The 12471-nt window shown below is 47.6% G+C and overlaps 1 protein-coding gene across 1 annotated transcript in view; it reads left to right on the top strand.

Moving 5' to 3' along the window:
- huwe1 (HECT, UBA and WWE domain containing E3 ubiquitin protein ligase 1) overlaps positions 1-12471 on the top strand; it is a 286355-nt gene that overhangs the window by 244299 nt on the left and 29585 nt on the right. Inside the window, exons 69-73 of the mRNA XM_063034669.1 lie at positions 2026-2144; positions 3860-4016; positions 6333-6465; positions 7800-8002; positions 11094-11221. Of these exons, the coding sequence (XP_062890739.1) occupies positions 2026-2144; positions 3860-4016; positions 6333-6465; positions 7800-8002; positions 11094-11221 (740 nt within the window). The remainder of the gene's footprint in view (positions 1-2025; positions 2145-3859; positions 4017-6332; positions 6466-7799; positions 8003-11093; positions 11222-12471) is intronic.

Here is a 12471-nt window from a genome sequence, read left to right as displayed (position 1 = left end):
AATTCCACTGGGGCATATTCCACACTTGCACTAGCCTCTCAGTGAAGACGTTCCCCATCAGATTCCCCTTCAATATTTCACCCTTCACCCTCAACCTATGACCTTTAGTTCTCGTCTCACCCACCGTCAGTAGAAAGAGCCTTCTTGCATTTACCCTGTTAGATTATGAGAACACTCAGTCCTCTTTTATTGTCATTTAGAAATGCATATATGCATTAAGAAATGATACAATGTTTCTCCGGAGTGGTATCACAGAAAACAGGACAAACCAAAGACTAACACTGACAGAACCACATAATTATAACATATAGTTACAGCAGTGCAAAGCAATACCATAATTTGATGAAGAACAAACCATGGGCACGGTAAAAAAAAGTCTCAAAGTCCCCGCGTCGATCAACTCCCGTGTCCCCGATAGCGGCTGCAAAAGGGAGAAACTCCCTGCCATAAACCTCCAGGCACCGTCAACTTGCCAATGCCTTGGAAGCAGCCGACCACAGCTGACACTGAGTCCGTCCGTTGGAAAACTTTGAGCCTCTGACCAGCCCCTCCGATACAGCCTCCCGAGTGTCTTCGACCTAGCCCCGGCCACTGAAGCAAGCAAAGCCGAGGATTCGGGGCCTTCTGCTTCGGAGATTCCGGTTACCACACAGTAGCAGCGACAGCGAAGCGGGCATTTCAGAAGTTTTCCAGATGTTCCTCCTTACTCTCGCGTCCGTCTCCATCAAATCAGAATTGTGCACGGTCCCCTCCTTGACAGATTACAGATATCATTCACTGGAGAGGCCACGCGCGCTGCCATTGCACCGCCATCTTCTCCTCCTCCTCAGTACATTTCATCCATTTTTATATCACCATTAAATTTCCCAGGAATGAAGTCCTAACATATTCAGCCTTTCCTTATAATTCCCTAAACTTCTGAATGTTGCCCTTGCCCTCAGGCTATGCCGTCTAGTTGTAGCCTGTGCCCTGTTCTTACCAGGAGGGAGAGGTTTCTGGAGCTGGCCTGAAGTTCTGTCATACTGTGGAGATGTTCAAGGCATGAAGTGTATCTGTTTGTAGGTGGGGGCGAAATAGTTGACAGATCTGGGAGCTACTTATCCAATGCAGAGTTCTGTCAGCTAGTACATCACATCAGAGAGATCAGGTGGAGAGTATTCTGGAGAGCAGTCCTGTGCTTGTAGGTTTTTAAAGTCCGCATTTCACCTGTAGTGATTTTTAATCTCTTAAATTTCCCCCGACATCCACTGCAGTAAGCAGAATCTCCTGGTGACCACCTATTTCAATTTTACTTCCCGTTTCCATTCCGTCGTATCTGTCCATGGCTTCCTCTACACCGAGGTTGTATTGGAGGAGCAACACCTCATTTTCCGTCAGCGTAGCCACCAACATGAGTGTGAGCATTAATTTCTCTAACTTCTGGTAAAATCTCCCCCTCCCTCCTCTTTTTACATTCCTCATTCTGGTGATTGTCTCACCCCTTCTTACCTGCCCATTACCTCCTTCCGGTTTCCCTCCTCATTCCCTTCCTCCCATGGTTCACTGTCCTCTCCTATCAGATTCCTCCTTCAGCCCTTTACTTGTTCCACCTATCACCTCCTAGCTTTTCACTTCATTCCCTCTTTCCCCCACTCACCTACTGTATTTTCCCCCTCACCTGGTCTCACCTATCACCTGCTAGCTTGTATCCCTTCCATGCCTCCACCACCTTATTCCGGCTTCTGCCGTCTTTCTTTCCAGTTCTGATGAAGGGTCTCAGCTGCAAAACATTAATTGTGTATTTCCCTTCCATAAATGCTGCTGACCTGAGTTCCTTCAGTATTTTGTGCGTGTAGCTCCAATTCCAAGGGCCTATTACTGTGCTGTATCTCCAGATAAATTAATTTTAGTGCATTCAACTCTTCCTATGACATCTTCCATATCAGTTGGCCTGGGAATTGGGATAAAGGGCCATGACCTCTAGACAGAGGAGCTTCATTTTGTGCCTCCTGCCCATCAAACTAACCTCACTTTCATTCTTTGCAGCAACTCCAAAAGCCACAAAATCTCCAGCAAAGGCCCCGTCAGAAGGGACGGTGAGTGTCAACGACAGCAAGGTGCAGAATTCTGGCCTGACGGAGAAACAGCTGCAACTCTCTGTGGAGGTAATGTGACCTCGAGCTTCATTGTAACCCTTGGCTGCCACTAAACAAGTTTCACCACTTGCTGAGCTTTTCATTTCTGCCTTGTACTCATTGGCCACTTTATTACATACAGGAGTTGAACCCAGCTCTTCCGCACACCGCGTTGTAACGTGTGGTTATTTGAGATACTGTCGCCTTCCTGTCAGCTTGAACCAGTCTGGTCATTCTCCTGTAACCTCTCTCATTAACAAAGTGTTTTCACCCACAGGACTGCCACTCAGTATATGTTACTCAAACCACTCCATCTGGCACCAACAATCATTCCGTGATTAAAGTCACTTAGATCACATTTCTTCCCTATTCTGATGTTTGGTCTGAACAACAACTGAAGCTCCTGAACATGTCTGGATGCTTTGATGCATTGGGTTGCTGCCACATGGTTGGCTGACTAGATATTTGCATTAATGAGCGGCTGTACAGGAGTACAAGTGGTCACTCGGTGTACACTTGAAGTGCATGAACTCCTCCTGAGCATCCGGTGCCCCTTCCTGGTTCAATTCCTGCTGCTATCTGTAAGGAACTTGCGTTTCTCCCCTTGAACACGTGAGTTTCCTCCGGGTACTCCATGTTCCAAAGACGTTCCGGTTAGGTTGAGTAAGTTGTGGGCACGCTGTGTTGGCACCATAAGCATGGCAACATTTGCGGGCTGCCCCCAGCGTAAACTTCAGGCTGTGTTGGTCGTTTTGATGTGTGTGTGACAAATAAAGCTAATCTCTTTATAAAATATATATAGGCTACATCATATAGTGTTACAGTAACATAGAAAGTGCAAGGGCCTGAGTGAGGTCGACTGGGAGACTGAGATTATCTTGAGCCTATGAGAGGTGTGTTTAAGTCTTTGATGATAGGGTTAAAAACTGTCTGTGAGCTTGGTTATTTCCTTGGCACCCAGACAGATCATTCCACATCTAAGTACATGGAGCTATACCAAGGGGAAAAAACACAATGCAGAATGTAGTATTGTAGGTACAGAGAAAATGCAGTACAGGTGGACAATAAGATGTGAGGGGCCTGATGAACTGATAGGTGAAGGGTTCACCTTTTAATATGCAAGAGGTCTGATAACAGTGGGATAGAAGCTGAACTTGAACCTGATGTTGCATCTCGCAGGTTTTTATTCTCTTCTGCCTGACAGGAGGGAGACTGGGAGAATATGTCCGGGGTGAGTGAGCTCCTTAATAATGTTGGCTGATTTCCCGAAGCAGCAGGAAGTGCAGACAGAGCCAGTGGAGGGGAGGTTCATTTGCGTAATGGGCTAGACGTCTAAAGTCTTAGGATTAGGGTTAGTGAGCCGTGGGAATGCTCTGTTGGCCAGGAAGTGTGGCGACACTCGTGCACTGCCCCCCAGCACATCCTCAGCCTGTCTTGGTTGTTGAAGCAAATGACGCATTTCACTGTATGTTCTGATGAGACACACAAAGCTAATTTTATAAATCTTTTGTGTTCTCTTTGTCAAATGTCCAGCGATCAATTCTCATCCTCCCCTCTCGTTTCTGTTCACTTTAACCCATCCCCTGCTCAAAAGGAATCAGTCTGTCAGTTCCTCCCTCCCCGGGGACCTCGTTGCTGACTTCACTCTGGCTCCTGATGGGCATGTTGTTGATGTGTCCGGGCTGGTTGACATGTAAACCATTTGTATCTCCCATCTGTGACTCTCCCTCTGTGCTGTGTGACAGGTGTTGACCTCCCACTCGTGTTCGGAAGAGGGTCTGGAGGACGCGGCGAACATTCTGCTTCAGCTGTCCAGAGGGGAGCCAGGGACCCGGGACACTGTCCTAAAGCTGCTGTTGAGTGGAGCTCGTCAGCTGGGATATACGCTGTGTCAGCAGATAGGTACCTACCTCTCTTCTACACGCTAGTCAGCAAGGGAGTACATGCACAACGCCTCCCATGCCCAGCGAAGTAGAAAACAGAACACAGGGCAGTACAAGCCCTTCAACCTTATAACCTGCTCTGAGATCAATCTAACTCTTCCCTCCTCCATTTTTATTTTGTCCAAGTGGCTTTCTGCGAGCCTTTTAAATGCCCCAATGTATCTGCCTCTACCATCACCCCACTCTGTGTTAGGAAAAAAAAAACAACTTGCCTCTGACATTCCCACACACCCCCACCCAGTACTTTCCTCCAATCACCTTAAAATGATGCCCTCTCATAACAGCCATTCCACCCTCGAGAAAAGTCTCTGGCTGTCCACTCTCAGAATCGAATTGCCTTTGAGTATTTGCTTCTTTTCCCAGTTTATTTAATTCTCCCCACTTGTGATGCAGAGGGTAGATACGCTGCTTCACAGCTCTGGAAACCCGGGTCTGATCCGTGTGTGTCTGCACATTCTCCCTGTGATCCCCGTGTGGGTTTCCTCCAGTACTTCCATGTCCCAGAGACATGTGGGGCTGGTAGAATAATTGGCCGTTGGTACATGGGTGATGAGTAAACTCTTGGGGGTTTGTAGGGAGAATGAAATGAGATGAGAATGAACAGGTGCTTGATGTTTGGCATGAGTAGAAGGCCTTGTCTGCACACTCAATAGCAAATTTATGCTTAAAAGTTCTCATTGTTATAGCTAAGTTCACTAAGTAATTTAGACTACAGTTCCCACATAAGATGTTGCCGGGACTTGAAGACCTGAGTTACAGGGAAAGATTGAATAGGCTAACAGTTTATGCCCTGGAGTTTAGGAGAATAAGAGGAGATTTGATAAAAGTATACAAAATTGGGAGGGATATAGATAGGGTTTTTTGCCACTGAAGTTGGGTGAAACTAGATCTCGAGGTCATTGGTTAAGGTGCATATACACTCACACCCCAGCTCAGGATTGAACCTGGGTCTCTGGAGCTGTGGAGCATCGGTTGTACACCTCCGTTCTGCCCTCTGTATCAGGTTAAGTTGCGTGTGATAATCTGCTGAAAGATCACACTTTTCACCTCCAGTTCCAGTCTCACCCAAACTTAATTTGCATTTATCTTGCATTTGTACTTTATTATTTTCAATATCACTATCTGTCAATTTTCCCCTCACTCTGCTACGTTCCAGGGAGTTAAAGTCCTAAGCTATTCAACCTTACCTATAACTCGCGTCAAGTCCCAGCAACATTTTTGTAAATTTTCTCTCTACTCTTTCAGTATTACTGATATCTTTTCTTCAGGTCGCTGACCAGCACTGTCTCATAGAACATCAGAATAACATCTCAACTCCAGTACTCAGTGCTTTGATTCTTAAATTGGCTTAACTTTAGATTCAGGTTGATCTCCAAAAGGGGCTTTGAAACAACTTGAATAACGGATCACTAGTTCATTTGAGACTACCTGATGTTTTCAAGTGCTGAGAATTTTTCTTCTGGTTTTATTTCCTTGGAGTTGTCCAGAGTTTGAGGGTGGCTTGTGACCCAGTGGGCTGCCATTTGAAAGGTCTGTACATTTCATCCCACTTTAAAAAAAGTTTGAAAGTAAATTTATTATCAAAGTCACTATAGACTACCCTGACATTGATTTTCCTGCAAGCATTCACAGTAGAACAAAGAAATGAAAAACACACAATGACTGACAATCGATGTGCAAAAGAGGATGTTCCATGCAAATATGTACAAGAAAAATAGTAATAGTAAATAATTAACACTGATAAACACTCACAGCATCGGTAGAGTTTCTTTTATTTGTGATTAACACTGAGAACATGTGAAAGTGAGTCTGTAAGTTGTGGAATCTGTTCAGAGTTGAGGTGAGCAAATTTATCCACACTGATTCAAGAACCTGGTCATGTGAGCAATAAGACTCCTGTACCTTCTTCCTGGTGGCAGCATCGAGAAGAGAGCATGATCTGGATGGTGGCGGGGTCCTTGATGGCTGCTGCTTTCTTGTGGCAGTGCTCCTTGCAGATGTGCTCAATGCTGGGGAGGGCTTTTCCTGTGATCCACTACATTTTTAAGCTTTTCTGTTCTTGAGCACTGGTGTTTCTATACCAGGCTGTGAAGCATCCAGTCAGAATACTGTGCACCTGTAGAGGTTTGTCAAAAGTTACAGATGACACTGCAATTTTTTCCTTTCAATTAAATTTTAATATTCCCATTAATATTGCAACCTTCACTTTTTGTAAAGTTGGAACTGGATCGGACCAAGTTGTCTAACGCTGCGATCTTGCATCCCTTGTGCCTAGGTACTTTATTGGCCGAGCTGCGGGAATACAACCTGGACCAGGAGAGGAGGGCGCAGTCGGACAACCAGTCGCCTGAAGGCACACCAGACGAGCACCCCCAGCTCACCAAGCTGAAAGGCAAGATGCAGAGCAGGTAAGGGCTTGCCATGGGGTTGACCCCCCCCTCCCCTGCGTGGGAGCCGGCTCCTACCTCACAGAGCCACCGCCTGTTAAAGACACCCATGGGTGAAGATCGGATAAAGCTTTTCCTGCCAGCTGCTGCTTGAGTCCAGACAAATTAATGATTGGGATTTATCTATTAATCACATATACATTGAAGGAGACAGTGACATGAGTTGTTTGCTTTACCAACCAACACAACCTGAGAGTGTGCTAAGGGCAGCCTGCAAGTGTCACCCCACAATGTTCAGTAGATCTACCAAAACCAACAACAGTAAAACAAGACCCTTTCCCACTCCCTCACTCAGACAGGCCTTTGACCTCAGTCACAGAAAGAACATGCAGGGCACTTCATAGACAGTGGTGGGAATTGAATCCCGATAACTGGCGCTGTTAGCGTCACACCAGCCGCCCATATCCATGTCTACGCTGGCTCCATTTGTCCATCACCCTCCTCTGTCCACCAATCACCCGCTGACCCTTGTCTAACCACTCCTCCCTCTCCTCTTAAAACTGCCTGCCTACCCTCCACTGAATCTCTGGAGTGTATTGATAATGGCTGGGGTTGCCTGTCTTGTAAAGGTACTGCCCAGAGGAAGGCAATGGGAAACCACTTCTGTCGATAAGACAGTGATTGTCTACGTCATACATGATGATGATGATCTACCCTCCTGACGTGGAGTTTCAATCCAAAATGTCAGGTGCTCCCTCACCCTGCTGAGTCCCTTCAGCACTGTGCCCCCCACATCCTTTGCTTTGGTAGTGGATGGCTCCAACTAAACATACTGAGAAAAGTTGAGGGAGCTTTGACTCTTGAGAATCATGTAGTCATTCATGGGAGCCTTCTACAGGTTTTACCCACACGATTACAGGGAGAGCGTGCAAACCACGCACAGACAGCGTCAGAGGTCAGGACTGAACCCAGGTCTCCAGTGAGGCAGCAACTCCATGCTGGTGGCATTCGCCAGGCTGTGGAGTACCAGCTGCCCTGTCCTTCTCCTTCCTTGTACTCCCCGCCCTCAGGGGAGAGTGGGGGTGGCGGTCCCTTTCTCCTTGGGGTAGTCGGCACGTATTATGTCAACGGCTCCTTCCTACAGCTACAGAACCAGCAAGGAGGAAGTTTTAAGGCATCAAATTCACTCAGACTATCTGGCACCTATTTACGCCTAACCTGCATTCCCAACAGCTCCACCAGCCCCCCCCCCAGGTCCTTCCCCTCACCCCACGTGCAGGGGAGCAATTCACACTGAAGGAAGGGACGAGCTTCAGCCGGTTTTAAATCCACCTGGTTTTCTTCCCCTACCCCAGGTTTGACACTGCGGAGAACGTGGTCATCGTGGCCTCCCACAAGCGCCCACTGGGCGGCCGGGAGCTCCAGCTGCCCTCCATGTCGATGCTGACGTCCAAGACCTCCACGCAGAAGTTCTTCCTCCGCATCCTGCAAGTCATCATTCAGCTGAGAGATGCCACCCGCCGGGCACACAAGAAGGCCAAGCAGACGGGAAGACTAGGTACGAGCGACAGGGTGGTGGGTCTACCCGCCCTCAGGGATCAGTTGCCAGGTTCCCTCCGAGCCTCTGCCCTGTCTGTGCTGAGACCAAGACCCTGTCATGGACTGGGTGGGTAGGGGGAGTGCTTCATCGAACAGCTTCGCTCCATCTACCATTACAGATGGGAGTTCCCAGTGGCCACCCATTTTAATTCTGCTTTCCGTTCCCATTCTGACATTTGGTCCATAGCCACTTCTACTACCACTACAAGGCCACTCTCAGGTTAGAGCAACAACACATCGTATTCCATCTGGGTAGCTCCAACCTGATAGCACGAGTATTAATCTCTTTAGCTTCTGGTAATTGTGCCCCCACCCCTTCTCTTTTTTCCCATTCCTCATTTTGGCTCCCCTCTCACCTTTTCCTTTTTCTCCCCTGCCCATCACCTCCCTCTGGTTTCTCCCTTCCTCCTTCCCTTTCTCCCATGGCCCACTCTCCTCTCCTATCAAATTTCTCCTTCAGCCCTTCTGCACCTCTCGTCTTTCAGCTTCTCACTTCACCTCCCTCCCCACCCACCCACCATTCCCCTCATCTCCCACCATGTACTCCTCTTCCATCCACCCCCCACCTTATTCTGGCTTCTTCCCCATTCCTTTTCAGTCCTGATGGAGGGTCTCAGCCCAGAATGTTGGCTGCTTATTCCCCTTGGTTCCTCCAGTGCCTTGTGTGTTGATCTGTCTCTGCTGAGCCTTTACGAAGTGGATCTCTCTCTCTTGTTCATGGAATCTGAAAGGTGGAAGGGGTTGGAATCATTAGTGGGTACTACTTCTTTGAAATCCTGTACCAAGGGAGCCGTAGGGGATGGCTTATTGAATGCACGCGGAGATGAGGTAGGCAGATTTAGGTTCTCCAGTAGACCACAACAGTTTTACAAGATGTTGGTGATGCTGCAGTTCAGATGTTGTGCTCACTTATGGTCACCTGCTGCAGGAAAGAAGTTATCCTGGAAGGAGTGCAAGGATGTCGCCAACGCTAAGTTTTGGGGAGAGGGTGAGCAGGTTGGGACTTTTTGTTTGGAACTAAGGAGACCGAGGAGTAATCTTAAAGAGGTGTATAAAATGATGAGGGGCATTGAGTCAATATGTGCTCTCTCTCTCTCCACATGCATTCGCACTCTCACCATCGTTTGCATTCGCACACTCACCATCGTTTGCATTCACACACTCACTCACACGCAGAGCTGGAGGCTCGGACCAAATCTGTGCCACTGGTGCTGAGAGACAGTGACTCCACCCTCTACGTCACTGGTGTTGGTCTTGTCTTTGCTACCATTGCACTTGCCTACTGACTACCGTGGTACACTTGCCAGAACCAGTAAGGGAGCATGTTAGGAACACAGTGCGATTGTCAGGGCTGTTGAGGAGGGGCTAGAGGGGTCTAGTATTGATGTTCATAGCACCATCTCTCACCTCCTCCCCACTGGCCTCCCCCTTAAGAAAATTACCCCAACCAGTCCACAACCTCCACTTCACTCCAGCCTCTTTTCATCCCTGTCCCTTTCCAGTCCTTTCTCCGTCTTGTTAGTCTAGCCTTGTCTACCCTTTGTTTGGGATTCTGCATGCATGTCCTGCCACCAGCCCAAGATGATCTGGAACATGCCTATCACCCTTGCATTTGCCAGAGACCTGTGCAGACACGGAGCGAGATCTCATTCCTTTGCGAGTTACCCATGGGTGGCCGTGGAGTGCAGGTCTCTTCCCTTTCCAAGTTCTCAAAGTGGTGGCTTGCTCAGTTACATTATGACCACTGATTGCTTTTTGCTCTCTATTTTGGTGAGTTCTAGCTGTCCGACCCTTTTCAAATAAATGTTTTGTAAGGTATTTGAGGACCAGATTAGAGGAGATGCAAACAGCAGCAGGATTATATTGTTTCAATATAACATTCCAGTGAGATCCACTTGACTTATGAGCACCCTTGCATCCGAGCAAGTTCCCAAAACGTTACTGAATTTGAAAGTCCAGCGTAGGAACATGCGTTCATTGCTACAATCAGCAGAAATCGTTTCCTCTCTTCTGCTGAGGTGGTGGATGTGGATCAGTTGCAGCATTTGAGAGAAGTTTTGGAAAGGTACATGGATGGGAGGGGTACAAACAGCTGTTGTTCTGTGCATGGAGAAGCAGCTCGGCAGAGAAACAGGTTGGCCCATCTAGGCCAATGGGCCTTTTTCTGCGCTGCAGTGCTCCATGACCCTTTACGTCTAAGAATTGTTCTGATCTTGATTTTGGTGGCAATCACTGCAAAACCATGGAGATGCTGTTCCCCAGGTTTCAAATACCCAACTTAAGAGTAAGTTATTAAATTGAAAAGTCCAGCAGAGGCACATTCAATTCCATGATCAGCCGATCTTGATGCCAAACATTACAATACCGTGGATTAAAGGTAACAGCAAAAAATAAAGTTCTTCTATTTTTCACCTTAATTGGCTTAATGGACATATGCAGAAGCAACAGAACTCTTGTTGCAGAAAATGGTCTGTACTAGGAAAAGGCCAATCTTTTTTTTAAAATTCCATCTTATCTGTCTATCTGTGTATTGATCTATTCCTCCGTGTAGCTTACCTATTTGGAGGTACATAGTAGAACAAGCCCTTCCAGCCTAAAGAACTGCACCAGTCAGCAAACCATCTACTTAACCCTCATCTAATCACAGGACAATATACAATAACCAATTAACCTACTAACCGATACATCTTTGGTTCACAGGGAGAACATACAAATTCCTTATAGGCGACGCTAGGACTGAACTCCAAAAAGCCTGGAGCTGTAGTAGCATTGCACTTACTGCCGTGCTACCATGGTAGGGGTATCAGAAACAAGAGAGCAGACGTTTAGGTTAAGAGAGAAGTGTTTGAAAGAGGAACTGAGAGGTAATTGTTTTACCCATGGGTGATATCTGTTACATGGTCATTGCAATTAAGAGGTTTGTAGGCAAGGCATATTCCTAACACAATTACAGTAGGTGGGCAAATGGGCTGAAAGGCTTGTTTCAGAGGCATGCGATTCTCTGACCGGTCTCTCTCTCCCCCCCCTCTTTTGTCCCCTTCCCTCTGCAGGGACCTCGGCACTGGGCTCTGCGAGCAGCATCCAGGCCGCCGTGAGGCAGCTGGAGGCAGAGGCTGACGCCATCATACAAATGGTACGTGAGGGCCAACGTGCCAGAAGACAACAGCAATCAGCCATGGTTAGCATGATGCCTGTGCCGCTTGCAGGGCACTTGTGGATTTTATTTTACCTCTGTTTAATTTTTCTTCCATGTATCCTTTATGCATGCTTCTCTTTTTCAATCCCTCTCTAAGTTTAACTCCTTTCATCGTTACCAATGGTGGCCACTAACCTTGCTCGGACGTCTCCTGGCGGTCGACTCCCAGGGTTCGTGCCCCCAACCCTCTGCTCTCCGCCTTTGCTTATTGCATCTTGCTTGCAGAGAATAGACTGAGTGCCCTTTGCTCAATGCTCCGGCCACTTTTAAGGGGACGCACTCTGGGCTCGTCCTGACATTGTGGGAGCAGTGTGCCCCTTCGACAAGGTCTAATGTCAAGTTCATTATCAGATGCCCAGGTAGACATACGCATAGGCACAAGCCGAAAAAATTACTTGCAGCATTGTTTATAAGAAAAGCACGAATTATGCATCATTTTTACCAGGAAGAATGCAATTAGAATTTTAAAAAGGAGTTAGCTGTCAGGCCAGAGTCTGGACCTACGCTTCACATATGAAGGCCAGCAGTGTCTCTGTTGGATGATGACATTTGTGGTCAGATGTCGTCAGACCAGCGAGGACAAGAACTGATGTCCCCCACCCCGGTCGGTGAGTTGGCAGTGGGTTCCAGGATCGGTGTTCCATGTAGGCAGAAGATACAAGGGTTGATAACCCCCTAGGTACACACATTGGTAAGACCAGAGTTCGGGGCCTGATGTTCAGTCCCATCATCAGCGAATCAGGAATTCAAAATTCAGTGTTCAGGGTCCCGTTGTCGGCATTTCTGGTGTTCAGGGTTCCATCATTGGTGAGTCCAGAGTTCGAGACCTAGTGTTCGAGATCCCGTTGTTAGTGAGTCCGGAATTTAATAACTAGTGTTCAGGGTCCCGTCGTCGGTATGCCTGGAGTTTGAGACCTGGTGTTTGGGGTCCCGACGTTGCCTGGTCTGGAGTTCGAGATCTAGTGTTCAGGGTCCTGTTGTCAGCATGTCTGGTGTTTGGGGTCCCATCATTGATGAGTCTGGAGTTCAAGTCTTGGTGTTTGAGGTCCTGACTTCAGTGAGTCTGGAGTTCGAGTCCTTGTGTTTGGGGTCCCATCATCAGCAAGTCTGTAGTTTGAAACCCGGAATGCAAATTCCTCAAACTTCATCAACGAGCCCTGGGGTCGAAATGGTAGATTGAAGCCCGAAGGTCAATTAGAAGTTAAGAAGTCAAGGCCCGAAGGCCTGAGCCC

Source organism: Mobula hypostoma, chromosome 28 (genome assembly GCF_963921235.1).
Source record: "Mobula hypostoma chromosome 28, sMobHyp1.1, whole genome shotgun sequence".
NCBI lineage: Eukaryota > Metazoa > Chordata > Chondrichthyes > Myliobatiformes > Myliobatidae > Mobula > Mobula hypostoma.
Note: the sequence above shows the minus strand (reverse complement) of the source record. Positions and strands in the feature narration are given on the sequence as shown.